The 23,091-nt window shown below is 47.6% G+C and overlaps 10 protein-coding genes and 2 non-coding genes across 14 annotated transcripts; 4 read left to right on the forward strand and 8 right to left on the reverse strand.

The window, feature by feature from the left end:
- The first annotated feature begins 1,995 nt into the window (after positions 1-1,995).
- Positions 1,996-3,393, forward strand: LOC9636751 (GDSL esterase/lipase At2g31540). Its single transcript, XM_024679764.1, has 4 exons — positions 1,996-2,227; positions 2,429-2,785; positions 3,042-3,134; positions 3,179-3,393. The coding sequence occupies exons 1-4, from the start codon at positions 1,996-1,998 to the stop codon at positions 3,376-3,378; spliced, it is 882 nt and encodes a 293-aa protein (XP_024535532.1). The 3' UTR covers positions 3,379-3,393.
- A 127-nt stretch (positions 3,394-3,520) lies between these two features.
- On the reverse strand, positions 3,521-5,725 carry LOC112347964 (pentatricopeptide repeat-containing protein At3g09040, mitochondrial-like). The gene is made up of 2 exons (XM_024679765.1): positions 5,227-5,725; positions 3,521-5,115 (listed from the first exon to the last, which is right to left on the reverse strand). Exons 1-2 carry the CDS (start codon positions 5,723-5,725, stop codon positions 3,521-3,523), a joined length of 2,094 nt encoding a protein of 697 aa, XP_024535533.1.
- Positions 5,726-5,779: 54 nt separating this feature from the next.
- TRNAA-CGC lies at positions 5,780-5,852 on the reverse strand. The gene has a single exon. It is a non-coding gene; the product is annotated as a tRNA-Ala (tRNA).
- Positions 5,853-5,927: 75 nt separating this feature from the next.
- On the reverse strand, positions 5,928-5,999 carry TRNAQ-CUG. Its single transcript has one exon. It is a non-coding gene; the product is annotated as a tRNA-Gln (tRNA).
- A 720-nt stretch (positions 6,000-6,719) lies between these two features.
- Positions 6,720-7,619, forward strand: LOC9636752 (cell wall integrity transcriptional regulator CAS5). Of its 2 annotated transcripts, XM_024679454.1 has the most exons (3): positions 6,720-7,235; positions 7,290-7,454; positions 7,517-7,619. In XM_024679454.1, exons 1-2 carry the CDS (start codon positions 6,795-6,797, stop codon positions 7,407-7,409), a joined length of 561 nt encoding a protein of 186 aa, XP_024535222.1. In that variant the 5' UTR covers positions 6,720-6,794; the 3' UTR covers positions 7,410-7,454; positions 7,517-7,619. The 2 variants fall into 2 exon arrangements, with proteins under 2 accessions (XP_024535222.1, XP_002974624.2); XM_002974578.2 differs by having other exon boundaries at positions 7,290-7,619.
- A 1,156-nt stretch (positions 7,620-8,775) lies between these two features.
- Positions 8,776-10,101, reverse strand: LOC9637396 (50S ribosomal protein L5). Its single transcript, XM_024679453.1, has 3 exons — positions 9,636-10,101; positions 9,326-9,526; positions 8,776-9,225 (listed from the first exon to the last, which is right to left on the reverse strand). Exons 1-3 carry the CDS (start codon positions 9,933-9,935, stop codon positions 8,854-8,856), a joined length of 873 nt encoding a protein of 290 aa, XP_024535221.1. The 5' UTR covers positions 9,936-10,101; the 3' UTR covers positions 8,776-8,853.
- Positions 9,966-11,585, reverse strand: LOC9637397 (dihydrolipoyllysine-residue acetyltransferase component of acetoin cleaving system). 2 transcript variants are annotated; one of them, XM_024679450.1, is made up of 5 exons: positions 11,482-11,585; positions 10,746-11,414; positions 10,505-10,609; positions 10,362-10,429; positions 9,966-10,274 (listed from the first exon to the last, which is right to left on the reverse strand). In XM_024679450.1, the coding sequence occupies exons 2-5, from the start codon at positions 11,385-11,387 to the stop codon at positions 10,121-10,123; spliced, it is 969 nt and encodes a 322-aa protein (XP_024535218.1). In that variant the 5' UTR covers positions 11,388-11,414; positions 11,482-11,585; the 3' UTR covers positions 9,966-10,120. The 2 variants fall into 2 exon arrangements, with proteins under 2 accessions (XP_024535218.1, XP_002974830.1); XM_002974784.2 differs by lacking the exon at positions 11,482-11,585 and having other exon boundaries at positions 10,746-11,434.
- Positions 11,586-11,713: 128 nt separating this feature from the next.
- On the reverse strand, positions 11,714-13,567 carry LOC9637398 (serine/arginine-rich SC35-like splicing factor SCL33). Its single transcript, XM_024679455.1, has 8 exons — positions 13,452-13,567; positions 13,259-13,336; positions 12,683-12,942; positions 12,402-12,566; positions 12,289-12,350; positions 12,173-12,218; positions 11,942-12,112; positions 11,714-11,891 (listed from the first exon to the last, which is right to left on the reverse strand). Exons 4-8 carry the CDS (start codon positions 12,533-12,535, stop codon positions 11,834-11,836), a joined length of 471 nt encoding a protein of 156 aa, XP_024535223.1. The 5' UTR covers positions 12,536-12,566; positions 12,683-12,942; positions 13,259-13,336; positions 13,452-13,567; the 3' UTR covers positions 11,714-11,833.
- A 562-nt stretch (positions 13,568-14,129) lies between these two features.
- Positions 14,130-16,833, forward strand: LOC9636754 (F-box/kelch-repeat protein At1g16250). Its single transcript, XM_002974580.2, has 3 exons — positions 14,130-14,246; positions 14,445-16,078; positions 16,154-16,833. Exons 2-3 carry the CDS (start codon positions 15,288-15,290, stop codon positions 16,671-16,673), a joined length of 1,311 nt encoding a protein of 436 aa, XP_002974626.1. The 5' UTR covers positions 14,130-14,246; positions 14,445-15,287; the 3' UTR covers positions 16,674-16,833.
- LOC112347882 (uncharacterized protein At4g15970-like) lies at positions 16,822-17,955 on the reverse strand. Its single transcript, XM_024679451.1, has 3 exons — positions 17,788-17,955; positions 17,354-17,728; positions 16,822-17,301 (listed from the first exon to the last, which is right to left on the reverse strand). Exons 1-3 carry the CDS (start codon positions 17,872-17,874, stop codon positions 16,828-16,830), a joined length of 936 nt encoding a protein of 311 aa, XP_024535219.1. The 5' UTR covers positions 17,875-17,955; the 3' UTR covers positions 16,822-16,827.
- A 989-nt stretch (positions 17,956-18,944) lies between these two features.
- Positions 18,945-19,825, reverse strand: LOC9636755 (acid phosphatase 1). Its single transcript, XM_002974786.2, has 3 exons — positions 19,454-19,825; positions 19,188-19,403; positions 18,945-19,125 (listed from the first exon to the last, which is right to left on the reverse strand). Exons 1-3 carry the CDS (start codon positions 19,819-19,821, stop codon positions 18,945-18,947), a joined length of 765 nt encoding a protein of 254 aa, XP_002974832.2. The 5' UTR covers positions 19,822-19,825.
- Positions 19,826-20,296: 471 nt separating this feature from the next.
- LOC9637400 (acid phosphatase 1) lies at positions 20,297-21,222 on the forward strand. Its single transcript, XM_002974581.2, has 3 exons — positions 20,297-20,668; positions 20,728-20,940; positions 20,989-21,222. The coding sequence occupies exons 1-3, from the start codon at positions 20,307-20,309 to the stop codon at positions 21,179-21,181; spliced, it is 768 nt and encodes a 255-aa protein (XP_002974627.2). The 5' UTR covers positions 20,297-20,306; the 3' UTR covers positions 21,182-21,222.
- Positions 21,223-23,091: the final 1,869 nt, after the last annotated feature.

Below are 23,091 nucleotides of genomic sequence, written 5' to 3' on the forward strand. Positions count from 1 at the left end.
AATGGAGCACCACTTTACTTAAGTTATAAGCATTATAATCAATTTCCCTTCCTTTATTTTTTAACACTTTTTTGAGAGGCATCTTTGGCACCCCTAGAGTCCATATTCACTCACACCCAAGGACACTAAACCTTAGTCCTAACCTTAATTTAATTTGAAAGCATGATTAGAGTTCAAGATTAAGTCTTTAGCCTCCCTATCATTATTACATTTTTGGAACCCCTTGTCATCTCTTACCCCCCCCTAAAAAAAAAAAATCTAATCAAATATAAAGATTAATAGCAAGGCAAGAGGAGTTGTTCCATATGTAATTAATGCCACCATCAATTAAGTTTAATTGTTTAACAACAACTATATGGCATTGAGAAAATGCACTAATTACTATTCCAAAGTCAAAGGATGAGGAGGCTGTTACTCCACCATGATAATGAATGAAAAAAAGAAAAAAATTGAAAAGATAAAAGAAAATAAAAATCTATACAATATAAAAACTACATTCAAATTAAAAACACGATTTTAAATAATTTTCAGGATAATCAAAATTGCCCCTTATATTCACCAATGTGAGTGTATAAAATATAGAAATGGAATATAAAATATGTATATTCAATTAATCCCAAAACCATAATTTATATGCAAAAGCGAGTGGTCCAAATTGAAACCAATCCAATAATTATTAAAAATCTACTACATTAATATTAATATACACACAATTGGACCTTATAGTGTTAATTATTTAGCTTCACTTTATTTTTAATTAAATATAATAATTAATTTAATATATTATTATAAACTATTTTTAAAAAAAAATAATTTGTATTGATTTTTTATTAACTGTATATGCTCAGCAAAACCACTTCTTATAACTATCACTTGATAGAGCCCTCCAAAAGAAGCACATTAGCATGACTATAGAGGAAGTTGAGGGAAGATAAATTTTGAACTTACATTTTAAATTGTAACATTGAAATAGCCTCTTTAACAAAAAAAAACTTTTAAATTTATCATATATCTTAATGAAAAGTGCATTTTTCTCACTTGAAATTATGAACCAAACCAAGGCTATTGAAACAAATATTTGCTATTAAGAAGGATGGCATTAAAAAATCAAAAAAGTATTCACATTTAAGTGTTTTTACTTCTTAGTGGTAACTTAACTACTTTTATTAATATATATTTGTTATTGCTACTAAGGCATAGTTACAATACTTGGAAAGGGTGGCTGTTTAGAGGTGGGATTCTTTAATACTCCACTTACAGTGTGAGTGAGGCCTTTTAGTTTAAGGCCAACATCTAGCTCAATAAGCATGTTATGTGGCTTGACACAACCCATCCTAAGATTTGCCCAATGCTTGCATCCATCAACAATTGGTATAACTCCTAACCAATGCCAGCATCCCTGTGCCTAATGTGCTAAGTGCCTAGTAGACAGCTTCTCATTAGCATAAAATTTCTTGTGTGACAACTAAATCTATAGTTTTAAATCAGAATAAAAAGGAGAATATGCTTAAAGCCCTAGATAATCTTTTATATTTTATTTTAATTCAAGGTAGGTTCGTTTGGTAAACTAATTTTTAGATTTGATTTTAATTTGAATTTAACAATATTTGATATTGTAAGATATTTATAAAAGTTCATAATCTGTTTATACTAGTTTCAAAAATGAAGTTTAATATTTACACGAGTGCATTTTTTCTTTTCTATTTTATTATTCGAATTGTTTCTCACAACATTTCTGGAACCATAACATTTGGTGATTCATCACTAGATGTTGGTATAAATAATTACTTAAATGCTGCACCTACAAGCCATTGTAATAATCCTCCCTATGGTAGGATTTTTGATACTGGAAAGCCCAGTGGAAGATTTAGTGATGGAGAACTAATAAGTGACATAATTAGTAATCAAATCTAACTTTCTTTCTATTATTGATAGTCTATTTTTGTGAAGCAAAAATGTTGGGATTGCCATCGAGTTTCTGAAAGCTTCCTTGGAATGTGCAACAGGCTGCCTCCACAAGCTCTTGGAGCGAAGACATACCAACGTAGAAAGCTCTGCCAGAATTATAGGTGCTCAAGCGAGAACGCAGTCGAGGAGGAGGTGGCGGTCGCGCTGCCAGACGAGGAGGCAGCGGAGGAATCCATCGCCACCTTGGGTGGCGGCGGAAGCAGCACCGCCAAATTCCTGCATCTCCCGGTACATTTCCAGCGACCGGTCGGGATGCCCGGTTTGGGCATATGCTGCTACCATCGCCGACCACGTCGCGACGTTCCTCTCCTCCATCTCCGCACCTTCCATATCCATGCCTAGAGAACAGTCCAGTCTTGAGCTGAGCTCATAGGTGAAAGCGAGAAGGTGATACATACTTGACAATGCCTGTCAGTAGCTTGCGGTCTTGCTCTTCTTTCCAAACTTTGGTCTCTTTCAGGGCCGCGTATTTATTGTAAGCGACGCTGGGGAATAGCGACGTGGAAGGATTCTCGTTCAGATTTTTCACCTGTTAAGGACCTTCCATTACCTTATTTAGATCCAACAGCTAAAGGGGACAATTTGAAATTTGGCATAAGTTTTGCGTCAGGAGGACCTGGACTATTAAATTCTACATCAGAGTTACAAAATGTTGCAAAAGTTAATCTTCAAATATCTTGGTTTAGAGAATATAAGGATAAGCTTAAAATAGTTTTGGGCACTGAACAAAAAGCAACCCAATTTCTTAATGATGCTCTTTATTTTATTGGAGAGGGATCAAATGATTATGCTTTCAAGTCATTAAATCTAGCAGAAAGTCTAACAAGCATAGAAGATTTTAGAAATAAACTTATATCTAATTATAAAACCTATATAGAGGTAAGCATATAAATTTTACATTTAGATTCTAAAAGGTTCCTCTCAGGATATTTATTCAATTGGTGGGCGAAAGTTTGTAATCTATGGTTTAACACCCATTGGTTGTTCTCCTGGATTGATTACTTATAATCCTTTAACAAGGAGTTGTGTTGATTTCTTAAACAATCAAGCACAAGAATTTAATGCATATTTAGTCCAGCTATCCAAGGAACTACCTGGATCCCAATTCATATACCTTGATAACTATGCTATTTTCATGGATATTATTCAAAATAAATTCAAATATGGTAAGATGTTACTTATTTAGATCTAAGTCTTTATCTTTCTTCAGGATTTCAAGTAATAAACCGAGGTTGCTGTGGAACTGGACTTATAGAATTTGGCCAGCTTTGCAACCCACTTGTTGGTGCATGTGACGATGGTTCATTATATGTCTATTTTGATGCAGCCCATGGAAGCCTTGCAACATATAATATAACTGCAACAAAACTTAGAGCTCAGCTTGAATCTGAATTTGGAGTTATGTTTTAACTCAACGCTGTAAGTTTTTATTTTTAAGCATGCCCATGGCCTGCAATGTATACCTGGTTGGATTCCTAGCATCTCCGCTTTTTTTGGTTTCTTTTTTCTTTTTTTATTGTGACTAAAATTGATGTATACAGTCGACCCATAATCAGTTTTTATTTTTGAGTTTAACTACCAAACGTGCGGTTTCTTTTCCACATCCCAATTCCTCCTGAGTAACACAAGCTCCTATATAAGTTGTCCAGGCAACCCGATCGGCCTCAAAAGGCATGTTTTCAATCAGATCCCGTGCCTCATCCAGTTTGCCAACCCTTCCATACAAATCAATCAAGCACATGTAATGGTCCACCAGGGCCTCGATATTGTGATCGCCAACCATGGAGACAAAATAACTACAACCATCATCCAAAAGCCCTGCATGGCTACAACCAAAGAGAATGCTGATGAAGCTGACTTGGTTGGGGAGCATCCCATCCAGGATCATCTCTTTAAACACATCCCCACCATCACAACCATGTCCTTGCTGGGCATATGCCACCACCATCGCTGTCCAGCAAACAATGTCCTTGTCGCGAATCTCGTCGAAAAGTCGCTTCGCATCTTGCAAGTTTCCATACTTCCCGTACAAGTTGATGAGCGCGGTTCTCGTCACCAGATTCTGCGTGGCTCCGGTCGAGAGCATCCGATCGTGAATCGCCTTTCCCTGCGAGAGCCCGTTGCAGATCGAGCACGCTGTCAAGAGGTTCGCGAAGCTCGTCTGGTTGAGCTTGAGGCCCTCCAAGTCCATTTCGCGGTGGATCTCGAATGCTTCCTTGCTTCGACCGCATTGTAACAGCGCTGTGGCCATGGCGTTCCACAGGGCGATGTTGTGGCGAGCGCCTGGGATGGACTTGAGAACTTGGCGAGCATCGCAGCCTCGATCGCTCCGACCGTACATGCCAACCAGAGAAATGGCTGCCACCACGTCGAGCTTGGTTCCAGCCTCCATCATCCTCTTGTGTATCTTGATGCCCTCGCAAATACCACAAGCGTCCAGGATGGAGGCAAAGCTTGCGGCATCCGGTCGGATGCCCTCCAAGTCAAGCCCACGAAACAAAACCCACGCTCGCTGGAAATCCCCACTCTGGGCATAAGCTGCGATCATCGTGTTCCACGAAACCACGTCGCGTTTCTCTAACTGATCAAAAATGGCTTTTGCGTTGCAAACACTGCCACCTTTAGCGTGCATGCTGATCAAGCTATTGCCGAGAAACAAATCCGACTTTAAGAGCCCAGAAGCAGCGATCCTCTCGTTTAGAGCCAGCCTTTCCGATCGATGTAAGCTCGAGCAAGCCTCGATAAGAATAAGATAAGTCACCCTACTCGGGGGCGTGCCTTCCAGATTCATATAGTTGAAAAGGTGGGCTGCCTCGTGGCTGTAACCATTGTGGGCATAGGCCGAGATCATCGAATTCCAAGCTATGGTGTCTCTCTTCTCTAAGGATTCAAACGCTTCCCAGGATTGTTTCACGGATCCACATTTTCCATACATGTTGACGATCGAGCTCTCCACGACACTGTCAGCCTCCATTCCAAAGGATAGCACGTATCTGCGATGAATCTTTTCACCCAGGATCGAGCTTTGGAGACGAGAGCAAGCATCCAAGAGTATGACAAATGTAACGCTGGTAAGTTTCACACCCTCTAGATCCATTCTCCACAAGAGCTGGAGAGCTTTTTGCGGATGCCCGTTTTGGGCATATGCTGTCATGAGAGAGTTCCAGGAGACAGTATCCCTGAGAGAAAATCGGAAGAACACTGCCGTGGCCTCGTCCAATCTTCCCTTCTTTCCATACATGTTGACGAGGGTGTTGCCAATCACGGCGTTGGAATCCATCCCAGACGCAAGAATTCTGCCGTGGATCGCGATGCCCCTGGTGAGATCCCCAATCCTCGCGCAAATCGCCACGACCGAGCTGAGAACGAACGCATCCGGCTTCACACCCTCGAGCTCCATCTTCCAGAAGAGCTCCAGCGCCTGGACATCGCGATTCTCCTTGGCATAGGCGGAGATGATGAGCGTAAAGGAGAAGACATTGGGCTCCAGGATCTGATCGAAGACAGCGCGGGCATGATCGAGGCTGTGACACCGGCCATACATTTGGATGAGGAGATTGGCAACGAATGTGATCTTGTGGTGGCCACAGCGGACGATGTGAGCGTGGACACGCTGACCTTGGAGTAGCGAGTTGGAGCTGCCGCATTCCTTGAGGAGAAGCTCGTAGCTGCGAAATTCCACGCGCTGTTGCTGTTCAAGCCAGTCGATTGCGTGAGGCAGCCCATGATCTAGGCTTGGAACGAGTGTTTCTGTCATACCCTAAACCACTCCCGCGCTATTTAAAATTTATCAAAAAAGACCAAAAGATATTGGAGGTGAGGGGCATCGATCCCCTTACCTATCGCATGCGAAGCGATCGCTCTACCATTTGAGCTACACCCCCTTTACAATATGAAATATAATAATAACTTTAAAATTAATTTATTAATGATAATAGTAAATATATGAAATTATGCAAAGGTCCTACCGAGATTTGAACTCGGGCTACTGGATTCAGAGTCCAATGTCCTGACCACTAGACCATAGGACCAGTTTCATATTGTATTTAATCAATTAAGATAATCCAACCAGCTAACAAAAATTTCAATTCTGGAGGATCAATCTCCGATGGTAAAGCGATGTTGGTTAGCAAGAAGGGCAAGGTAGAAAATCTGAACCAGCAAGAAGTAGACTTTCCATTGGGCTTCTTGTAGTTTTCTTACTACTACACAAGAAATGAAAGGGAAAAGAGTAAAAGACTGCTGCTCTGGGGCAAAGTCTTCTATCCTAGCACAATTCATATGTAGGGGCATGTAATGAACAGCGAGCAAGATTCACAAGGAACCTGAAGTTCACGCCCTGCATCCCATATGTGATGAAATTTGGTTCAAAATGATTGAAAGAATATAAAGCATTTGGTAACTTTTGAAACAATTTTGAAGGACCAAACTAACATTAGCATTTATCCAAATTATAAATGCTCAACATAAAATTTCAGCAAATGGAGGCGAGGGGCATGCAAAGCGATTGCTCTACCATCTGAGCTACACCTCTTTTGAGATTATACTCACATAATAACAAAAAAAAGTATCAACTACATTTTCTTTCTTCAATCAATAAAATGGAAGCGAGGGGCGTCAATCCCCTTACACCCCCTTTCAGAGATTGTACTCTAATACTTAATTTATATCAGCAATCTCATGCATCATCAAATGGAAGTGGCATTGATCACCTTATCGCATGCAAAGCGATCACTCTACCATCCCTTCTCTCTCCTAATCCAATATAACAAGAAATTTCAATAAACATCTTGCATTTAACAAAGAGGGTTTAGGGTTCTTGCGAGATGGCGAGGAGGAAGAAAAGGAAGCGGGCGAATGCAAGCGGTCGACCAGAGGTAGCTCCTTCCATTGATGCCTTAAATGCGCGGGACGATCAGCAATCCAAGCAAATGGTCGTTTACGCCGACACGTCCGGTTTCCTTGGGCGCCAAGAAGAGGAAGCAAAAGAGGGTCAAGAAGTGAAAGAGGAAGAGGTGTTGATGTTGGAGCTAAACCCAGTATCAGATCCAGTAGAAGAAGACGATGACGACGACGACGACGAAGAAGAAGAAGAAGACGACGAAGAAGAACAACTCCCAGGCTCGAGCAAACGATCGCCCAGTCGCTCCAAGGCTCTGAAAAGGACGAGGACGTACAAGACCGGCATCTATCCGTGCAGCATTTGCGAGCGAGTTTTCAAGTATAGTTGGCACCTCAAGAACCATCAGCTCGTCCACTCCGATGAGGTAACTTGCCACTTCGCCTCGGATCTGGTCTAAATCGTTGGTTGATTTCGCTAGAGACGCTTCCGGTGCCAGTTCCCTGGCTGCGATCGAACGTACAAGCGGAGGGGCGATGTCAACGTACACATGAAAAGGAGCCATCGGCTGTCTGTCCGCAAGAGAATCAAGTCGTCGTAGAAGTTCCAAGAGCTCCTGAAAGTTTATTACGAAGATCCACTATTCGTACGTACTTCTGTAGCTAGGATTGTTTTCCTGACGAAACTAGCGTTTCATTCAGCTTGTAGGGAGATTCTAGAGTGAGCGAGCACACCAGGGATGGGACTTCGTCACCTGCGAGGGGAAGCAGCTGTTATAGTCTTTAGAGAAATCAAAACACTCTTCTTCTTACCTTCTTGACACTAGACTTTGTCAGCCTCCGGTGGTGTGGCATTTCGGTCGCTGAAATCTCCGTCCTGCGTCCACTTGCCATACTTCTCTCGCATCTTCCGGTTGAGCTCCGCGGCATGGCTGTCGTTGGCCTTGGCAGAGCGAGCCTCGGACTCCTCCTGGACCTTGGCCAGCTCCTGGGCCCTGTGCGCGTTCTTGGACTCGAGATCCTCGTAGAAGTTCTCGTAGCTGCAGTGGTGGACGATGAAGGCCAGCACCAGGACCATCATCTGTACGCACAGCATGATCATGAAGAGGATGGCGTCGACCCGCATGAGAATTCTCGTGTTGTCGACGCTCCGCTTGGACTTGAGGTGCTGCTCGACCAGCTCCTGCTTGATGAAAAGCGCCAGGGAGCCGGATCCAAGGCCGCCCATGGAGAGGCCCAGCGCCAGGAAGTGGTATGAGAAGCAGCTGTCGAAGGGGAAGCAGCCCAAGAGCCCCGAGAGGAAGGTGAGCGCAGCAACGAGGATGAATCCCCAGCCCGCCCACGTCGGATTCAGCCGGATGGCGACGATCGCCGCGACGGAGACGATGGCGCCGATCATGACGAAGTAATTGAGGAAGCGCAGGAACTTCCTGAGGCACACCGCCATGCTCCCCCGTCCAGGGCGGCGAGAGTTACCCCCGCCGTGGAGCTTATGTAGCTTGTGTTGGAAATCGAGCGTCATGGTATCTCACAGTGGAAAAGAAAGGATTTTCCCGGTCTGCAAGAAGATTTCCATTAGTTCTCGAGAAGACCAAGCGGCAAAACGGAGAAATCCGTGGCAAGGAGGAACATTTTGGAAATGCGGCAGTGCAGGGGACGATTTCCAAGAGAATCTCGAGATGAAAGGAAAGAGGACAAGCAAGAAGCGCCTAGATCCACCTAAATCCTTGCAAGAAAGCGCGAGCGCATGCCATACCTCTAGATCTTGGAGCCGAACCCTTGACGAGAATTCTCCTTCGCAAGCGCGGATCTCCTCTCTCTCAACTAAGAGCCCTAAAAAGAAACGCTCTCTATCCTAGCCGTTGGAAGGGAGACGTTTAAACCATGGAGAATCATTTGAAATGCTAGGGTTTATGATACTCTGGTTCTAGGGCTTGTTGCTGGCGATGGAATCACGCGGCAAATTCGTGGGCGGTAGAATCACCAGGCATGGCCAAGATTCCAGTGCGATGCTCCAAGAAGTCATGGATTTGAGAACCCATCTCTCTATTTCTTCTTTTTGGCTTTGGCTTTGGTCTTTTGCTGGACGGGCCTGCCTCCGCCCTTGGCGCCCTTGACGTTCCACTTCCCCGACTTGCGCTTCTTGGGAGGCTTGACGGCGTCGTCCTTGAAAGGCATTCCCAGCAGCGAGAGCAGCCGCTGCCCCTCCTTGTCCGAATTCGCGCTCGTGCAAATGGCGACGTCGAATCCGCGCTGCTGGTCGATGCTCTCGAACTTGATCTCCGGGAACACGCTCTGGTCGCTGATGCCAACGTTGTAGTTGCCCTTGCCGTCGAAGCTGTAGGGGCTGACGCCTTGAAAGTCCCTCGTTCGGGGAAACGCTAGATTCACGAGCCTGTCCAGGAACGAGTACATCACCTGATTATCGACAAAGAAAACAGCCACAACTGTAAGCTTGCGAAGAACTAAAGCTCACTTCTCTCTCGGGAATCAGAATTCACAAAAGAAGAACACTCACCTCTCCCCGGAGAGTGACCGCGATTCCAACTGGGACGTCCTTCCTCAGCTTGAAGGCAGCCACGGCTTTCTTCGCACGGGTCACGATTGGTTTCTGTCCCGTGATGAGCGAGAGGTCCTTTTGCATGGCCTCGAGGATCTTGGCATTTTGAGCACCTTCTCCATTGCCACAGTTCACGACGATCTTATTGAGCTTTGGTACCTGAAAGAAGAAAACATCCTGTTTAGAGATGGTGAAGAAGAAAGCAAAGAAGAACAAAACAATGTAGAACGCTAAGAAAATACCACAAGGCTAAGAGTAAAAAACTTACTTGGAGCGTGTTTGTGTAGCTAAATTCTTCCATCATGGCCGGCACAACCTTGTCCAGGTACTGCGATTTCAATCTCTGGACTTGCTTTGCAGCTGGAGTGGGCGATTCCGCGGCGGCCTCCTCCGCCACGGCTGTGGATGCTCGCACGGCGCGAAATCTGGATGCTAGGCGATGCCGCCGCGGCCAAATGCGAATGCTCACGCTTACCGCCTGGCCGCCGCGCAGGAATTCCTTGTCCGCGGTGCCAATGCCGCCGCCTCCGCCCGCCAAGGACGCCACACACACGCCGTATGCCGCCATAGCCGCGCTTTCAAACCTATTCCATCGTCGTTTTGAGATAAACCCATTGTCTTATTTTCTCCTGTACATATTCTTGTCCTAGTATTATTTCTATTGTCTCCTTGATTCTTTCGCACGGAATTCACGTCCTTGGCACCTTGGCAGCACATTCTTTGAAGAAATCATTCAGGTGTTCTTCGAAGAATTCATGCCTTCTTGACGCGGCCATTTGTGGAGGCCTTTCCTCCTCCGCGTCTCAGGAACTCGAGGATGTGAGTGTTGAATTGGTGTGCTTGCTCAATCTGGACGGCGTGCGACGCTTTCTTGAGAATAACCAGCTTGGATTTGTCACCCAGATGGCTGCAACAACAACAACAACAACAACAACAAAAGAGAAAAAAATAAAGAGCGATGGACTCGAGCTCTGAAAAACGAAAAGCTTGCTACCTTTTCACTTTGTGCGCAAGCGCAACAGGAAAAATCTGGTCGTGCTCTCCCCAAATTATCAAAGATTCCTTCCAAGAGAGAAAATGACACACAGCGCTGTCAGCCCGTCTCGATCGACAGCGAGCAAATGAAAGTTCACTTACCTGCGTGAGAACCGGCAGAGGCGTTGGATCCTCCTGCTGATCAACACCCAGCTGCAAGCCTTGGAGCAACTCCACTTTCTCCTCCCGCCTCTCGATGTACAGCAGCTGGAAACAAACAACAAGAACACATTAAATGGAGAAACAACCAACGAACAACACAAAAACCGCATGAACAAAGACAGAGACAGAGTGAGAGAAAAAAAAAAGCTTAAACCATGGAAAGAGATCGCAGGCTACTCACATTGATGTAATCTTCAAGGACGCAGTCGAGGAGGCACGACGACGGCCTGTAGAAGGACAACTTAATGAGCTTGCGGAGCTCGTCGGGAGTGGTCGGCAGCAAAAAGTCGGACACGGCCTCCACTTTGGCCGTCTTGGTGATGGAGTCCACGTCCAGCGGAGTCATACAAACTCCGGAGCTCGCGATCACCACCCTCTCCACGGCCTGAGGAAAAAGATGAGCCATCCGGAAGGCCACAAACCCTCCGTAGCTCACACCGACAACGTCGAACCTGTGCACTCCCAGCGCCTCCATGACGTTCATCAAGCTCTTGGCCTGGTACACCTCCGACCTGTTGGGACTGGTGGTGGTCGACTCCCCGAAAAAGATCAAGTTTGGGATGTAGAGCTCCATCTCCGACCCCAGCTCCTTGAGTTGCGAGGACCACTGCCACATTGCATTGGCTCCAAAGCCGTGGATCAGCAGCACCGCGCGCTTGGAGCTGCCGCTGCTAGAGGATTTTTTCCGCTTGGGAACCCAGCACTGGATCACTGTGGTGTTGTCCGCTTGGATCGATCTTAATTCCAGACCCGCGGACACGAACTTGGAGTGAAGGCGCTTGCTTGCGAGCGTTGTGATGCTGAAGCAGCCGCAACCCCCCATTGTTGAGGTCCAGGCCGGCGAGGTTCTCTAGCGCAGAGGAAAAGATCACAAAATCATTAGCACGAATGGAAGAGAGAGAGAGCACAAAGCTTACCTTTCGAGCAGGAGCCTTAATAAAACTCCACACTGAGCGAGCTTCTTTGAGTGTATCCCAGTACCGGCACCTAACTTGTTAGAAACAGCTCGAAAGGAAGTAGTGGAGAGAAGCAAAAAACATATATAGTGAGCGCTTTTGCAGGGTGAGCAGAAAACCAGAGAATGGCCTCGTGGCTCGGACCCCGAAAAGTATGAAAGGGAAATGGTTACTACTGTTGAGGTATCCAAAGTTTTACGAAAAAGATTGGACTTACTTCAGTGGAAAAAAAAGTGTCAGCGAGTGTGTTCTTATGGCGGAGATGATCATCTCCTCCAGGTTAGTTCTACGTAGTGATGTTTCAAACTAAAGTTTAGTCTCTAGCTGTTGCTGCTGGCGATGCCGCTGCTCTTCGAGGCTCTCTGGATGGGCTGCAGAGCAGTGTCAGTTCAGAACAAATAGAAAAAGAAAAGAACATTACCTGCGGGAGGAGCTCTTCTTGCGGCCATTCTTTTCAGGAGAAGCTGAACGAGAATCCGCACGTCGTCCCCTTGGCGAAGACCACGATTCACTTGGACTGTGGCGAGGGCTTCGATAACGAGCAGGACTTGGAGAAGAGTAGCGAGACCTTCCATGGCGATCGCTATCATACCTTCGAAAGCCAGAAAACGATTAGCTCATGTATACATTTCTGAATCTGTGCCACCACTACCTCGAGGACCGATAACGTCTTCCTGGTGAGTACGATCTCGATCGAGCTGTAAGAAAGACAAAAACAAAACAACTTCAGTGCTACCTAGGAGAAGAAGAAACAAACAAAACGCTTACATCTAAACCGCCGAGGAGAATGTCTGTAATAGCCACCACCTCCATACCGACTTCCCCAGCCACTGCTACTTTAGACACAGCTTAGACAAGGAAAGACATGATCAAATACTGACCTGACTCTGCTCTTCATTCGCATCTCCGATGGCTTCTTGCGGTTTTCTTCGGCAAAAACTACGGTGATTTCACGACCGCCGAGAACTTGTCGATCCATATGATGCTTTGCCCGCGCTGCGTCCTCAGGGTTCATGTACTGCACGAAGCCAAATCCTCGAGGCTCACTGCAAAAGGGAAACGAAGAACAACGCGATGTCAGTACTAAGAAATGCTACACTATATAACGTCAAGCCGCCAAAGCAGGCAACACACAACGAGCTCCCACAACAAATTAGCATACCTTATGTGATCTTTAAGTTTGAACTTTTTCTCTTCAAAGGTAAAGGCAAAAACACTTCAAAGGGGCAAGCATCTTCTCTTCGATCGGCCCCAGGCTCTAGGAAAAACCATTCCTTCATTCCTTCATATACCATCTTCAAAAGACGGCTACGGTTCTTTCACAGGCTGCAAGCTTTTGTTTCTTTTTTTCGGTTTTGTTTCCTTGGGCTTGAAAACTACAAGGTTGTCAGGTCATTGATCATCATCTTCAAACTTCTTCCCCTGTGCCACATTCATGGCGTCCTATCAAGTTAAAAAAAAAAAAACGAAAGAAAACAATACACGTCCCACGAGCAAGAACTGCGATTCTTGCACTGTGCAGCAGCCATACCAATGGCATTGAGCGTAGAAAACAAAAGCAGATATAGAAACGACACAAGAAAGGCATCAAAACTCCCATCGGCTCAGCTCAACTCAGTTGAAGCACGCAAGCAACGCAAAAGAATGAACTACCTTCGTCGCCATGAAAAAGAAAAAAAAACTGGAAAGGATGACGCTCGTAGGCGCGGAGAAAAAAAGAACACCGCATTCCACTTACCCGGTGTAGAAATCCTTGGGCAAATACACGTCCTTGATGTGTCCAAACTGCTCAAAGGGGCCGCGAACGTCCTCTGGCCTGTGACAGCCACAAAGCTCAGAATTGGCCACCAAAGCAATGCCAAGAACACCACAAACCAAAAGCTAAAGCCAAGAAGCAAAAGCAAAGACAGAGAAAGAAATTGAGAATGCACCTCGCCGATCGCGAGATATTCCTGACGAGCAGGCTGCAAGGCGGAGTCGGGACGCGGCGCCGATCGTCGTGACCTCCTCCTCGGCGCTTGCGACTGGCAGGCGGACTCCAGCTCCGGCTCTCGCTGCGGCTGCGGCTCCGGCTCCAGCTCTTCCTCGGGCTGTAGCTGCGACTCCGGCTCCGGCTCTTGCTCTTGCTCTTGCTCCTCGCCATCGCTTTCTTCTTCTTTCCTCCAATTCTGCCCTAACTTTGCAGTTTAAAGTTTCTGTTAGTTAGTCGACAATGCCGTACGGCGGAGCGTGGGCCGTACGGATGGGGCGAGGATCTGGATGGGTCACATGATGTTCTGTGGCACCTGAGTGGATCCAGAGATAAAAATCGGTGCGTGATAGCGAAAAAGTGGAGTTGCAATTCATTCTTCACAAAGCCCCCACTTTTGCTTGCCTTTCTTTTTGGGTACTCTGTTCGTTGGAGCTCGCAAATCTCTAGCTGGAAAGCCTCTTTTGCCGATCGATTCCATCGCAGCCCACCTCGATTCTTGCCAAATTGCCGCCGCCCACAGCGGTTTAGTCCCTCCTCGACCCACATTGGATGTCTATGGGGGCCAGCAAGCAGGAAAGAGGCAATGCAGCGGTGTGGGCGATAGCGATGGCGATTCTCCTCGCCAGGGCTGCCATTGCTTCAGCGTACATGATCTACCGGGTGGGCGACGACGATGGATGGACCGCCAACGCCCCCGGGATCGATTACACCAAGTGGGCATCCCAGAAGGCCTTCCAAGTCGGGGACATGCTAGGTGAGTAGAGCTTTCCATCCTTGTAGACCTATGGTGTTCTTGGATATAGTTTGATCGATCTATGGTTGCATTCCTTCTCCAGTGTGATTGTTCCTGGGGTCGATGGTGGTTTTGGTCGATCTTTCGACCAAGTTTTGGTGTTCTTGAGAGCAATCTTGTCACTTATTCACGATTTCTTCTCGTTGTTCTTGGATCCAGTCTTCGCCTACTCTGGCGCGAATCACACGGTGCTCCAGACGAGCAGCCAGGACGCATTCGACGCTTGCAACACCGGGGTGGAGGACGCCAAGATCTGGTCCGCCGATGGCTCCTCCTCCTCCAACGTAATGCTCACCACCCCGGGAAGAACATACTTCCTCTGCACAGCAGACGACGGCGGCCACTGCCGCGCCGGGATGAAATTCGGGATCGATGTCACTGGCACCGCCCCCTCCGCTGGATCCGATGGCCTCGTCGCTCCAACCGGATCGCCCCCCGTCGATAGCTCCTGGAACTCGCCAGGTCCCGTCACCGATTTCTCGCCGCCCTTCCTCACTCCGGATCCATCCAGTTCTTCCTCCACCGGCAGCTCGATTGCTCCGCCAGGATCAATCACCACTCCATCGGAGAACTCGAATTCGCCACTCTATTCTCGCGCCACCCCCACCAGGATGATTGGCGATGGATTTGCGGTGGTGATCCTTGTCTTTGCTGCCATGCTGCTGTGATCTTGTCAGATCCATCGTCTTAATCGATGCTGGATGCGAGTGACTCGGCTCGCTTGAGATCAATCTAAACACTTCCATCGAATCAATCGCTCGGCTCTTCATTGTTCTAAGCGATGGTGCCGCGATTCCGGCCGGATAAGCGCGCGGGGGCGCAAGGATTTGGATCCAAATCTTCCTTGTCTCGACTTGAGCTTGGAACGATCACGGAGGGCGGCTCTTTTCTGGACGCTGCGAACATGCCATGCCCCTCGCTTCGTCAAATCCGCCGCGACCAGGCTTTAAGATCGATCCGTCTATCTCTCCTGTGTTGCATTCCATCTGAGATCGTGGCGCCATGGCTGCCCCAGTCCCCGGCCTCGAGCAAATCCTAGAAGAACCACAGACTTACGACCACGTCCGCCACAAGATCCATGGCCTTCGACTCTCCAACGCTCGCGCACTCGCCAGCTCCTCCAGATCCAGCGCCACCGAGGACGTAGGAACCCTAATCCCCAAGCTCCCCGACTCGGTAGCGCTCCACTGCCTGGCTAGGGTTCCTCGATCCGCGCTGCCACTGCTGCGCTGCGTGTGCCGGAGCTGGAATCGCGCGCTGTCCACCAACACCCGCGACATCGCGAGCGTGCGCCGCGAGATTGGCACCGCGGAGCCCTGGATCTACTTGTCCTTCTCCCCGCGCGGCGATTGCATCCAGAGCCAGCGATCTAGCAACTACTTCACCGCCTTCGATCCGGGCAGCAACCAGTGGCACAGCGTGGGATGGCTTCCCGGCCTGGAGCGATTGGAGGTGCTCAAGGGCTATGGCTGCGTGGGACTGGGGGGGAAGCTCTACGTTCTTGGAGGAACGCTGTGCATCAAGGAGAGGGATTTTGGCGGCGGCTGCCACAGGGATCTCCGCGTGAGGAGCGAGGTGCTGGCCTACGATTGCATCGGCGGGCGGTGGAAGCAGTGCGCGAGCATGCGCAAGGCGCGAGTGGATTTCGCGTGTAGCGTCTCCGGCGGGCGGGTTTTCGTGGCGGGCGGGCGCGGGCGGCTGGATCACGAGAACGCGGCGGCTATGGCGAGCGCGGAGGTGTACATCCCGGAGCTGGATCGATGGGAGGAGCTCCCAGACATGAGCATCACCAGGTAAAGATCAAGAGTTCTTGAGGATTTTAGGTGGGAAAGTTTCTTCGAATTTTAGGGTTCTTACCTTTCCTCCAGGTACAAATGCGTCGGCGTGACGCTCAAGGGGAAATTCTTCGTCATCGGCGGCTACACGATCGAGACGCTCCATCGCAGCTCGGTAGAGATCTACGACCCCAGCGAGCGGCGGTGGGAGCGGCGGCCAGGGATGTGGGCGCTCGACATCCCGCCCTACGAGGTCGTGGAGCTCCAGGGCAAGCTCTACCGATCCGGCGACCAGCTCAATCACTGGCGAGGCTCGATCGATGTGTACGACGAGCGGCTCAAGATGTGGAAAACGATCCGGGGCTCCAACCGGCGGCTCGGGGAGGATCTCCAGTGCACGGTGCGGCGCTATGTGACCATGGCGGGGATTGATAGCTATCTCCTCTTCTTTGGCGGGCATTGCCGGGTTGGGGATCGCAGCGGAGATCACAGGCCCTTTTGCCTCGAGACAGTGGATGCATTCCAGGCGCCGGTTGGGCGGTGGTGTGGTCTCGATCCATTCCGGAGTAGCTGCCGGGAGCTCTGTAGCTCCTGCTGCGTCGTCACCGCTTGAGGAAGAGCTAGATCTTCTCTCCTGATCTGGTATGCTGAGATTATTTTTTTCTCCCTTAGTTCTTTGTTGTCGTGTACAGTATTCCTTTTCTAGTTGCTTCCTTCGATTGTTAAGACATTTATTTGCTCAACTGTTTAAAACATAGGTTTCATTTCTATTTGAGTTTGCAGTGCTTGGGAACTCTCCACTCAACCTTCTCGTGCGCGAGCTTGTACCTTTTCCAATCTTCGCGTAGCAACGTCAGGTCCTGAAGCTTCTTCTGGAGGCCTACACAGCAATTGGCATGCACGGTGCTCACCTTGTCAAAGTTCTTCACGGGAGCGCAGAAGCCTTCGAAGTATTGAGTTGGAAGGAATCGGACTTTGAGGCCCAGATCTTGGAAGGTTTTCGTGCCTTTGATCGCCTTGAACACGTCCTGATCGTGCCTTCCAGGGAATGTCTCGTGCGAGTCGTACCAGAATTTGTACAGCCGGATGGTCCGCTGGTTGGAGCGAGCGTGGAAGAAGCCTGTGTTGGGGGCATTGTTCATGTCACTCGCATTCCCGAAGAAGTAGTCGCAGGATAGCTCCAGATCTGCATCAGGCGTGAAATGCTGGAACGGATCTCGGAACCACATCACGTCTCCATCCTGAATGGAATGGATCAACTTAGAGTCAGCGGTTTGAATGCGAATGACCAACCGTGAAGATGAAGCTGAACCCCATCCGCAAGACGATTCCCATGAGCATGATCTTCTCCCTGGTCATCTTGAGGTAGTCTTTGCTCATGAACTGCTTCTCCTGCGCTGAGAAATCGACACCTTTGCTCGTCATCTGGAAGCAGTGGCCGTGGATCGCCAGGCAGCGCTTGTGCGAAGGCTCATCCATGGCGATTATTACTACGTGCTGCAAGAGCCAGCTGATCCTGTTTCCGTCGCGGAAACTCTCCAGGAAATGATCCAGCATGCTCCCGCTGGAGGCCCAAGCCTGATTCAGCGTGGTGAGAATGATCCTCTTCTCGTTGGGCAAGCTTGCAGCCTTCAGGATCTTGTCAAACGCTTCAAGCTCCTCGACAGTCTGAACGAAACGATGTCCAAGTCAGTTCAGATAAAACTCGATATAACGGCTGAACTTACAAAGGAAGTGGTCGCTGCAATTGCTGCCAAGGAGCCACGATCAACAGCAAGATCGATGTCAAGATCAAGATGGCTAGAACAATGCATTTGCTGCAATGAACTCCACAAGAAGACGAATGCAACTAGGAGACCAACCAAGCATACAATTGAAACCGGATACTTTGCTAAGGCGCCCATAGCTAAAGCGTTCAGTTTCATTACTGTACTTGCTGCCATGATCATGCTCTCAGCGTCAACCGTGACAAACGTGAACCTTCAACCTTACTCGATCGAACAAAGTCAAACCATCTCACCAGATTATTGCAAGTTATTCGTAGTTCTGCGGACACGTGACTTATCCAGAATATATGACGAGTTCAAACTTGCTAATCAGATCCGATTCATCAGTTGGTGATCCGCTGAAGAGCAATGTCCGAGCTTCGCCTGAGGCAGCGAGGAAATCTCTAGCACCTCCGACAATGGGAATTCTGCCGGTGGATGTCTGTCCGAGAAGGCTGATCGACCGTCAATCGTTGTGCCATTGAACAACAAACTGGAGATAGGCAACGGCGCCACTCCTGGAACGCAGCTTGCTATTTTATTGCCACGGTGTTGTGGCCAACACAACTGGAAGGCCAATCACTGCTGTGGTTTACTTGGCAGTCCAGTTATGACCAGTTCCTCTGGTTCTGCAATAGTCATCTACAACAAGTGCACCACCAAACTATGACGATCCCAGTTCTGCAGAAATCGCGGGACTCTCATCACAGTTGACCTCAAGGCAAAAGCTTACATTAGCATAAGAAAGAAAAAGATATTAACCATTAGTATCCAAGCATATCCTAAATATACAAGTTTGATTAAGTATCAATTGTATTGCCTCCACGTCACCACTGGTTATTTGATGAATGCGCTCGTTTTTTATTTTCAAAGTTCATCCTTAGTTTTCTAAGGGGAATTCGAATCAAGAGTGTTAAAGTCGATGGACTCTTCACTGATTTGCAGGGAGCTTGGACAGGCATCAGGAGAGGAGCTCCTTAGAGTAGCCAAACGGTCTCAGTAACATAACGTTTCAATACTCGCATTTAACTTTTGAAAACACTTGGATCCACACGCTTGTGGATGTGAAGATACAGAAGATCAAACAAACTAAAGATCAGACAAAGCTTTAAAACTTCTCAGTACATGGCATTGGGTGCCTTGAAACTCATGCTCCCAGGGAGAGAATCTGTGCCCATATTGCGCTTGGATCCAACACTTGCATGAACAATTCCTCCATTTTTTTCTATTTTCTTATAGACGTCAGAGTTTCCTGGGTTTCGTATGTCTTCAACAGCGGTTACAAAACTCCGAGAAGATCTACGTGCAACACAAAAGTTAATCAGTCAAGCATGAAATTCTAAACCTATACGCTATATTACCTTTGAAGAAACAGTTTCTTCCATCCTTTGTAACCCGCGTCTCGCAAGTTCTTCTCCGTGACTGCGCGCTGCGACTCGGTTCGCCGCTGGGACATCAAATACACTGTCCAGTGCGCGTCGATGAGCTTCCAGTAGAGTGTTCTCATTGACACGATCGCTGTGGCCTTGCCTTGGGCGACCCAGATGTTAAAGTCTGTTTGATTGAACAAGGAAGCTCTACAAACGCGAAACGACAAGCTTGTGAAGAAGACTAGCTTAAAGCGTACCCATAGTTGTGCTTGGCGAAGTAAGCAGCGTTGGAGAGCAAAGTCTCGTCCACCTCGAAAACCCAGCTATCGCGGCCATGCCCTCGAACACTTATGCTTTGGGAGAATCTGGTGGCCTGGTAAGCCACAAAACTCATGTCCTCCAAGTATCGAGGACCAGTTGTGTAGCGACGAACATAAGCCACGCATTCGACTGGAAGAGTCCAGTCTAGGATGTTTCCAGCCTCGGCATTGAGATGGAAACTTTGGCAGTAGTCATGGACACTCTCGCCCGGGAGTCTGGGAGGGAGATCAAAGCAGTGGGAGAAGGTCGATGCTAGTATCATAAACAAGGACAAGAAGCACAATGGATTCTTCGACTTGATCATCTTGCAATCAGCAGGGAGAACAGGAGGATGGAACGCAGCAAGATGATGGACAGACTTGTTGCATATATTTATATGTCTTCAAGCTTTTGTCTCATCATTTCAAGTCTCAAAGCTGCAATTCGTTGTGTTGCCAGCTCTGTATATTTGGACTGTAAACAGGAGAGGCGTGCTTGCTACGTAAAGTAAAAGAGGAATGTATTTTTGTCTTTGCAGAGAAATTTTCCAGGTGTTTTGCCAGAAAACATTTTAGAGAATATACACTCAGGAAAACATACGGGTCGCTATATCTTTGCGTAGACACTACGCCCACCGTGTATATGCAGCCTTGTAGTGGTTTCCAAACAACTTTGCCAGCTTACTATTGCGCACTCGCGAAAATGACCCAAGAAGTGTCATAACATTATATAAGTGTGTGTGTAGCCACTGAAAATTATCCAAACTTTTGCCTTGAATTCTGTATGCTTGCATACTAACTTCTTTGCAAAATGGTTGTTTCGATTATCTTGTGTTCTTTGCTATTTTCTGCAATGAGCTCTTTGAATTCCCAGTGCTTTGAGCCTCCTCCCAGGCTCCCGGGCCAGAAGATCGAGGAATACTGCGAGAGTTTTCAGATCAATGCCGAGGCTGGGAACATCCGGGAGTGGACGCTTCCCATTGAATGCGTGGGTTTCGTTCGTCGCTACACAACTGGTCCTCGATACTTGCAGGACTTGAGTTTCATGGCGGATCAAGCTACGAAGCACGCCCAAAGCATCAAAGTTCGTGACGATGGCCGGGACAGCTGGGTGTTTGATGTGGACGAGACTTTGCTATCCAATGTTGCTTACTTTGCCAAACACAACTACGGGTACGTGTATTCATTTATTAGAGATATTTATAGCTTTTTGATTGGATCTATTCGACTAGAGCTTCCAAGTTCAACCAGACCGACTTTAGCATCTGGATAGAAAAAGGCAAGGCCACAGCGATCGTGCCAATGAGAACACTCTATCATAAGCTCATCAAAGCAAAGTGGACTGTTTACTTGATGTCTCAGCAGCGAAATGAGTCGCAGCGTGCAATCACCGAGAAGAACTTGCGAGATGTGGGCTACAGAAGATGGAAGAAACTATTTCTAAGGTGAGGTTTATACAACTTTGCACCTGCCTTACAAAAATCATTAATCAGTGCACCTCGGAGGCTAAACGTGGTTGAAGACATAAACACAGCAGGAAACTCTAAATGGTATGGAGAAATTAAATCTTCTGGTGGACGGATTCAAGCTACAGTTGGAGACAACTGGGATACGGACTTTGATCCAAATCCTTTCCCTGGAAGCATGGCGTTTAAATCACCCAATGCCATGTACAACATGGCCTAGATCATGTTAACGAGAAATATTTACTGTTTCTTGCAAGTGACAATGGGCACTGAATTTCAAAAGCTTGAAACTGAAGAAGAATGTGAAAGTCGGGTGTTGCAGTGGTAACTTTGGTGACAACAAGGAATTGTTTCTTAGTCATGCCAAAGCCTCTTTGCCTCCGAACGATGAACGCAAGGCCGGCCGTTGACTCCAGCACTTCTGTATGAGATTTCTCAGCGAGATTGAGCACTCTAGAGGGAACTCAGGCCGCTTGTGCAGCATGTACGCGAGATTTGCATCATAACCAGCGCTTCCTGTAAAAACACGGTAGCAAACCATGCCAAAGCTGTAAACGTCGGCTTTTCTCGAGTAGCCTGTGGAGCCCGTGTCATTAACTTCAGGAGCCATGTAGCCGAGAGTTCCAGATCTCGAGCCGTCAGATTCTTTCTTCCCATCGCAAAATCTGTTCTCGCCAGACATCTTGACGATCGCTGGCGAGCCGTCTAGATCTCCATGTCGACGATCGTGATGCAGCTCTACCAGAATGTCTTGGGCTTGAGATCCCGATGAAACACTTCTTTAGCGTGCAAGAATTTCATTCCATCTGTAGCATGGAGTAGATCTGATCCTTTGGAGTCAAGCTCTGCCCGTGCTGGTGCATGAAAGTTTCGAAGTCCATGTGCATTCCATCACGATGTGTGCACTTCGGAGTCTCGCTGAATCCTACCATTCGATTTATGTTGGGATGCTTGATAGTTGCCAGTGCTTTCATCTGCTTTCATCCCTGTGAAAGCTTGGATCAAACTGCTTAAAGATCTTCACTGCAAACTTACATCCAAGCCACTTAGCCGAGTACACACGTCCATACATAGCTCCCTTCTTGACGAGTTTCCCCAGTTTCAGCTGGTTGAAATTGACGACGCGACGAGATCCTCAAGTGTGCCACGGTTTAGAACTTTAGCTTGTCTTGGAAACCACGATACTTTGATCTTAACGGGCTGTGCTCGCCTGTTAACTCGATCTGGCGGTTGGGAGCCGTCAGATGAGTCAGGTCCTCTGCGAGAATGTGGCTGTTCCTTTAAGGGTCTCGCCCACGCGGGCCCGTTCTGGGCGGGAACATGCTCGCCCTACCTGGGATCCGGCGGCACTTTCCAGACTAGCAGCAAGTTCTTCGTTACCCTGAATCCCGTGGTCACCCATGGAAAATTTCAAAATTTCTTTGACATCATTCTTCGTTAATCAGCGTGTTTATCACCCAGTCTTTCTTCATTTGCAGTACCCCTCGTTGACTTGATGATTCATGTTTCAGGAGTGCAGCAGCTCGGATCAATCACAGCGTTTACAGCATGCCTGTCTCAAGGTTTCCAAATCCTCCAAGTGAATCCTGGGATCGTTAGTTTGGATTCTGCTTGTATATTTATGGCATATTATACTTAAAGATTTTTTGTTAATATTTTTCGTTTATTAAATTAAAGTTAGTTTATGCCATTCAGATGACAATAACCGACACCCACAAAGAAAGAGCGTGGAGATGGTTGTGGCTGCCACCACCACCAACAATAACAAATGGCATGCCACAATTGCAGTGTACCCCCATTGCATTCGTGTCGCCTTGATGAGCACTTATAATGCACAAGAATTTGAAAATGAGCTCCACTGAGAGCTTTGCGAAGCCAACCAAGTTTGCAAGAAAAACGGAAAAGTCTGGGTAGGAGATGTCTGTCTTGGTTCACTCCCAATGGACATCGTCTCATCCTCATTTGGAGAACCAGCACCTCGGTCATTTGTCACAGCTTGGAAACCAGCAAAAGAGAGCCTCAAATCGATCTAGCAGACATCACCAACACACTAGTTAATATGTTCTTCTCAAACTTTTGGGCCACGATCTGGTATTGGGCCACAAAAATCTTATGCAAGCTGAGTGGTTT

The sequence above is a fragment of the Selaginella moellendorffii genome, unplaced genomic scaffold (assembly GCF_000143415.4).
Source record: "Selaginella moellendorffii unplaced genomic scaffold, v1.0 SELMOscaffold_25, whole genome shotgun sequence".
In the NCBI taxonomy this organism is placed as follows: Eukaryota; Viridiplantae; Streptophyta; class Lycopodiopsida; order Selaginellales; family Selaginellaceae; genus Selaginella; species Selaginella moellendorffii.

Coding starts and splice junctions, on each gene's coding strand:
- LOC9636751 (XM_024679764.1), top strand. CDS start 1,996: ATGTGCAACAGGCTGCCTCCACAAGCTCTTGGAGCGAAGACATACCAA. Junction 2,786..3,041: donor GTCATTAAATCTAGCAGAAA/GTCTAACAAGCA, acceptor ATGCATATTTAG/TCCAGCTATCCAAGGAACTA. Junction 3,135..3,178: donor TCAAAATAAATTCAAATATG/GTAAGATGTTAC, acceptor ATCTTTCTTCAG/GATTTCAAGTAATAAACCGA.
- LOC112347964 (XM_024679765.1), bottom strand. CDS start 5,725: ATGACAGAAACACTCGTTCCAAGCCTAGATCATGGGCTGCCTCACGCA. Junction 5,116..5,226: donor GGATTCCAACGCCGTGATTG/GCAACACCCTCG, acceptor CTCTCATGACAG/CATATGCCCAAAACGGGCAT.
- LOC9636752 (XM_002974578.2), top strand. CDS start 6,795: ATGGCGAGGAGGAAGAAAAGGAAGCGGGCGAATGCAAGCGGTCGACCA. Junction 7,236..7,289: donor AGCTCGTCCACTCCGATGAG/GTAACTTGCCAC, acceptor TGATTTCGCTAG/AGACGCTTCCGGTGCCAGTT.
- LOC9637396 (XM_024679453.1), bottom strand. CDS start 9,935: ATGGCGGCATACGGCGTGTGTGTGGCGTCCTTGGCGGGCGGAGGCGGC. Junction 9,527..9,635: donor GCTACACAAACACGCTCCAA/GTAAGTTTTTTA, acceptor TTCTTCTTTCAG/GTACCAAAGCTCAATAAGAT. Junction 9,226..9,325: donor CGGTCACTCTCCGGGGAGAG/GTGAGTGTTCTT, acceptor GTCGATAATCAG/GTGATGTACTCGTTCCTGGA.
- LOC9637397 (XM_024679450.1), bottom strand. CDS start 11,387: ATGGGGGGTTGCGGCTGCTTCAGCATCACAACGCTCGCAAGCAAGCGC. Junction 10,610..10,745: donor TCCTTGAAGATTACATCAAT/GTGAGTAGCCTG, acceptor GTTTGTTTCCAG/CTGCTGTACATCGAGAGGCG. Junction 10,430..10,504: donor CTCTGCCGGTTCTCACGCAG/GTAAGTGAACTT, acceptor CTCTCTTGGAAG/GAATCTTTGATAATTTGGGG.
- LOC9637398 (XM_024679455.1), bottom strand. CDS start 12,535: ATGAACCCTGAGGACGCAGCGCGGGCAAAGCATCATATGGATCGACAA. Junction 12,351..12,401: donor CGAATGAAGAGCAGAGTCAG/GTCAGTATTTGA, acceptor CTAAAGTAGCAG/TGGCTGGGGAAGTCGGTATG. Junction 12,113..12,172: donor AGACGTTATCGGTCCTCGAG/GTAGTGGTGGCA, acceptor TGGCTTTCGAAG/GTATGATAGCGATCGCCATG.
- LOC9636754 (XM_002974580.2), top strand. CDS start 15,288: ATGGCTGCCCCAGTCCCCGGCCTCGAGCAAATCCTAGAAGAACCACAG. Junction 16,079..16,153: donor CCAGACATGAGCATCACCAG/GTAAAGATCAAG, acceptor CCTTTCCTCCAG/GTACAAATGCGTCGGCGTGA.
- LOC112347882 (XM_024679451.1), bottom strand. CDS start 17,874: ATGCATTGTTCTAGCCATCTTGATCTTGACATCGATCTTGCTGTTGAT. Junction 17,729..17,787: donor TTGCAGCGACCACTTCCTTT/GTAAGTTCAGCC, acceptor CGTTTCGTTCAG/ACTGTCGAGGAGCTTGAAGC. Junction 17,302..17,353: donor GGTTCAGCTTCATCTTCACG/GTTGGTCATTCG, acceptor CATTCCATTCAG/GATGGAGACGTGATGTGGTT.
- LOC9636755 (XM_002974786.2), bottom strand. CDS start 19,821: ATGATCAAGTCGAAGAATCCATTGTGCTTCTTGTCCTTGTTTATGATA. Junction 19,404..19,453: donor TTCGCCAAGCACAACTATGG/GTACGCTTTAAG, acceptor TCGCGTTTGTAG/AGCTTCCTTGTTCAATCAAA. Junction 19,126..19,187: donor AAGAAACTGTTTCTTCAAAG/GTAATATAGCGT, acceptor TGTTGCACGTAG/ATCTTCTCGGAGTTTTGTAA.
- LOC9637400 (XM_002974581.2), top strand. CDS start 20,307: ATGGTTGTTTCGATTATCTTGTGTTCTTTGCTATTTTCTGCAATGAGC. Junction 20,669..20,727: donor TTTGCCAAACACAACTACGG/GTACGTGTATTC, acceptor CTATTCGACTAG/AGCTTCCAAGTTCAACCAGA. Junction 20,941..20,988: donor TGGAAGAAACTATTTCTAAG/GTGAGGTTTATA, acceptor ATCATTAATCAG/TGCACCTCGGAGGCTAAACG.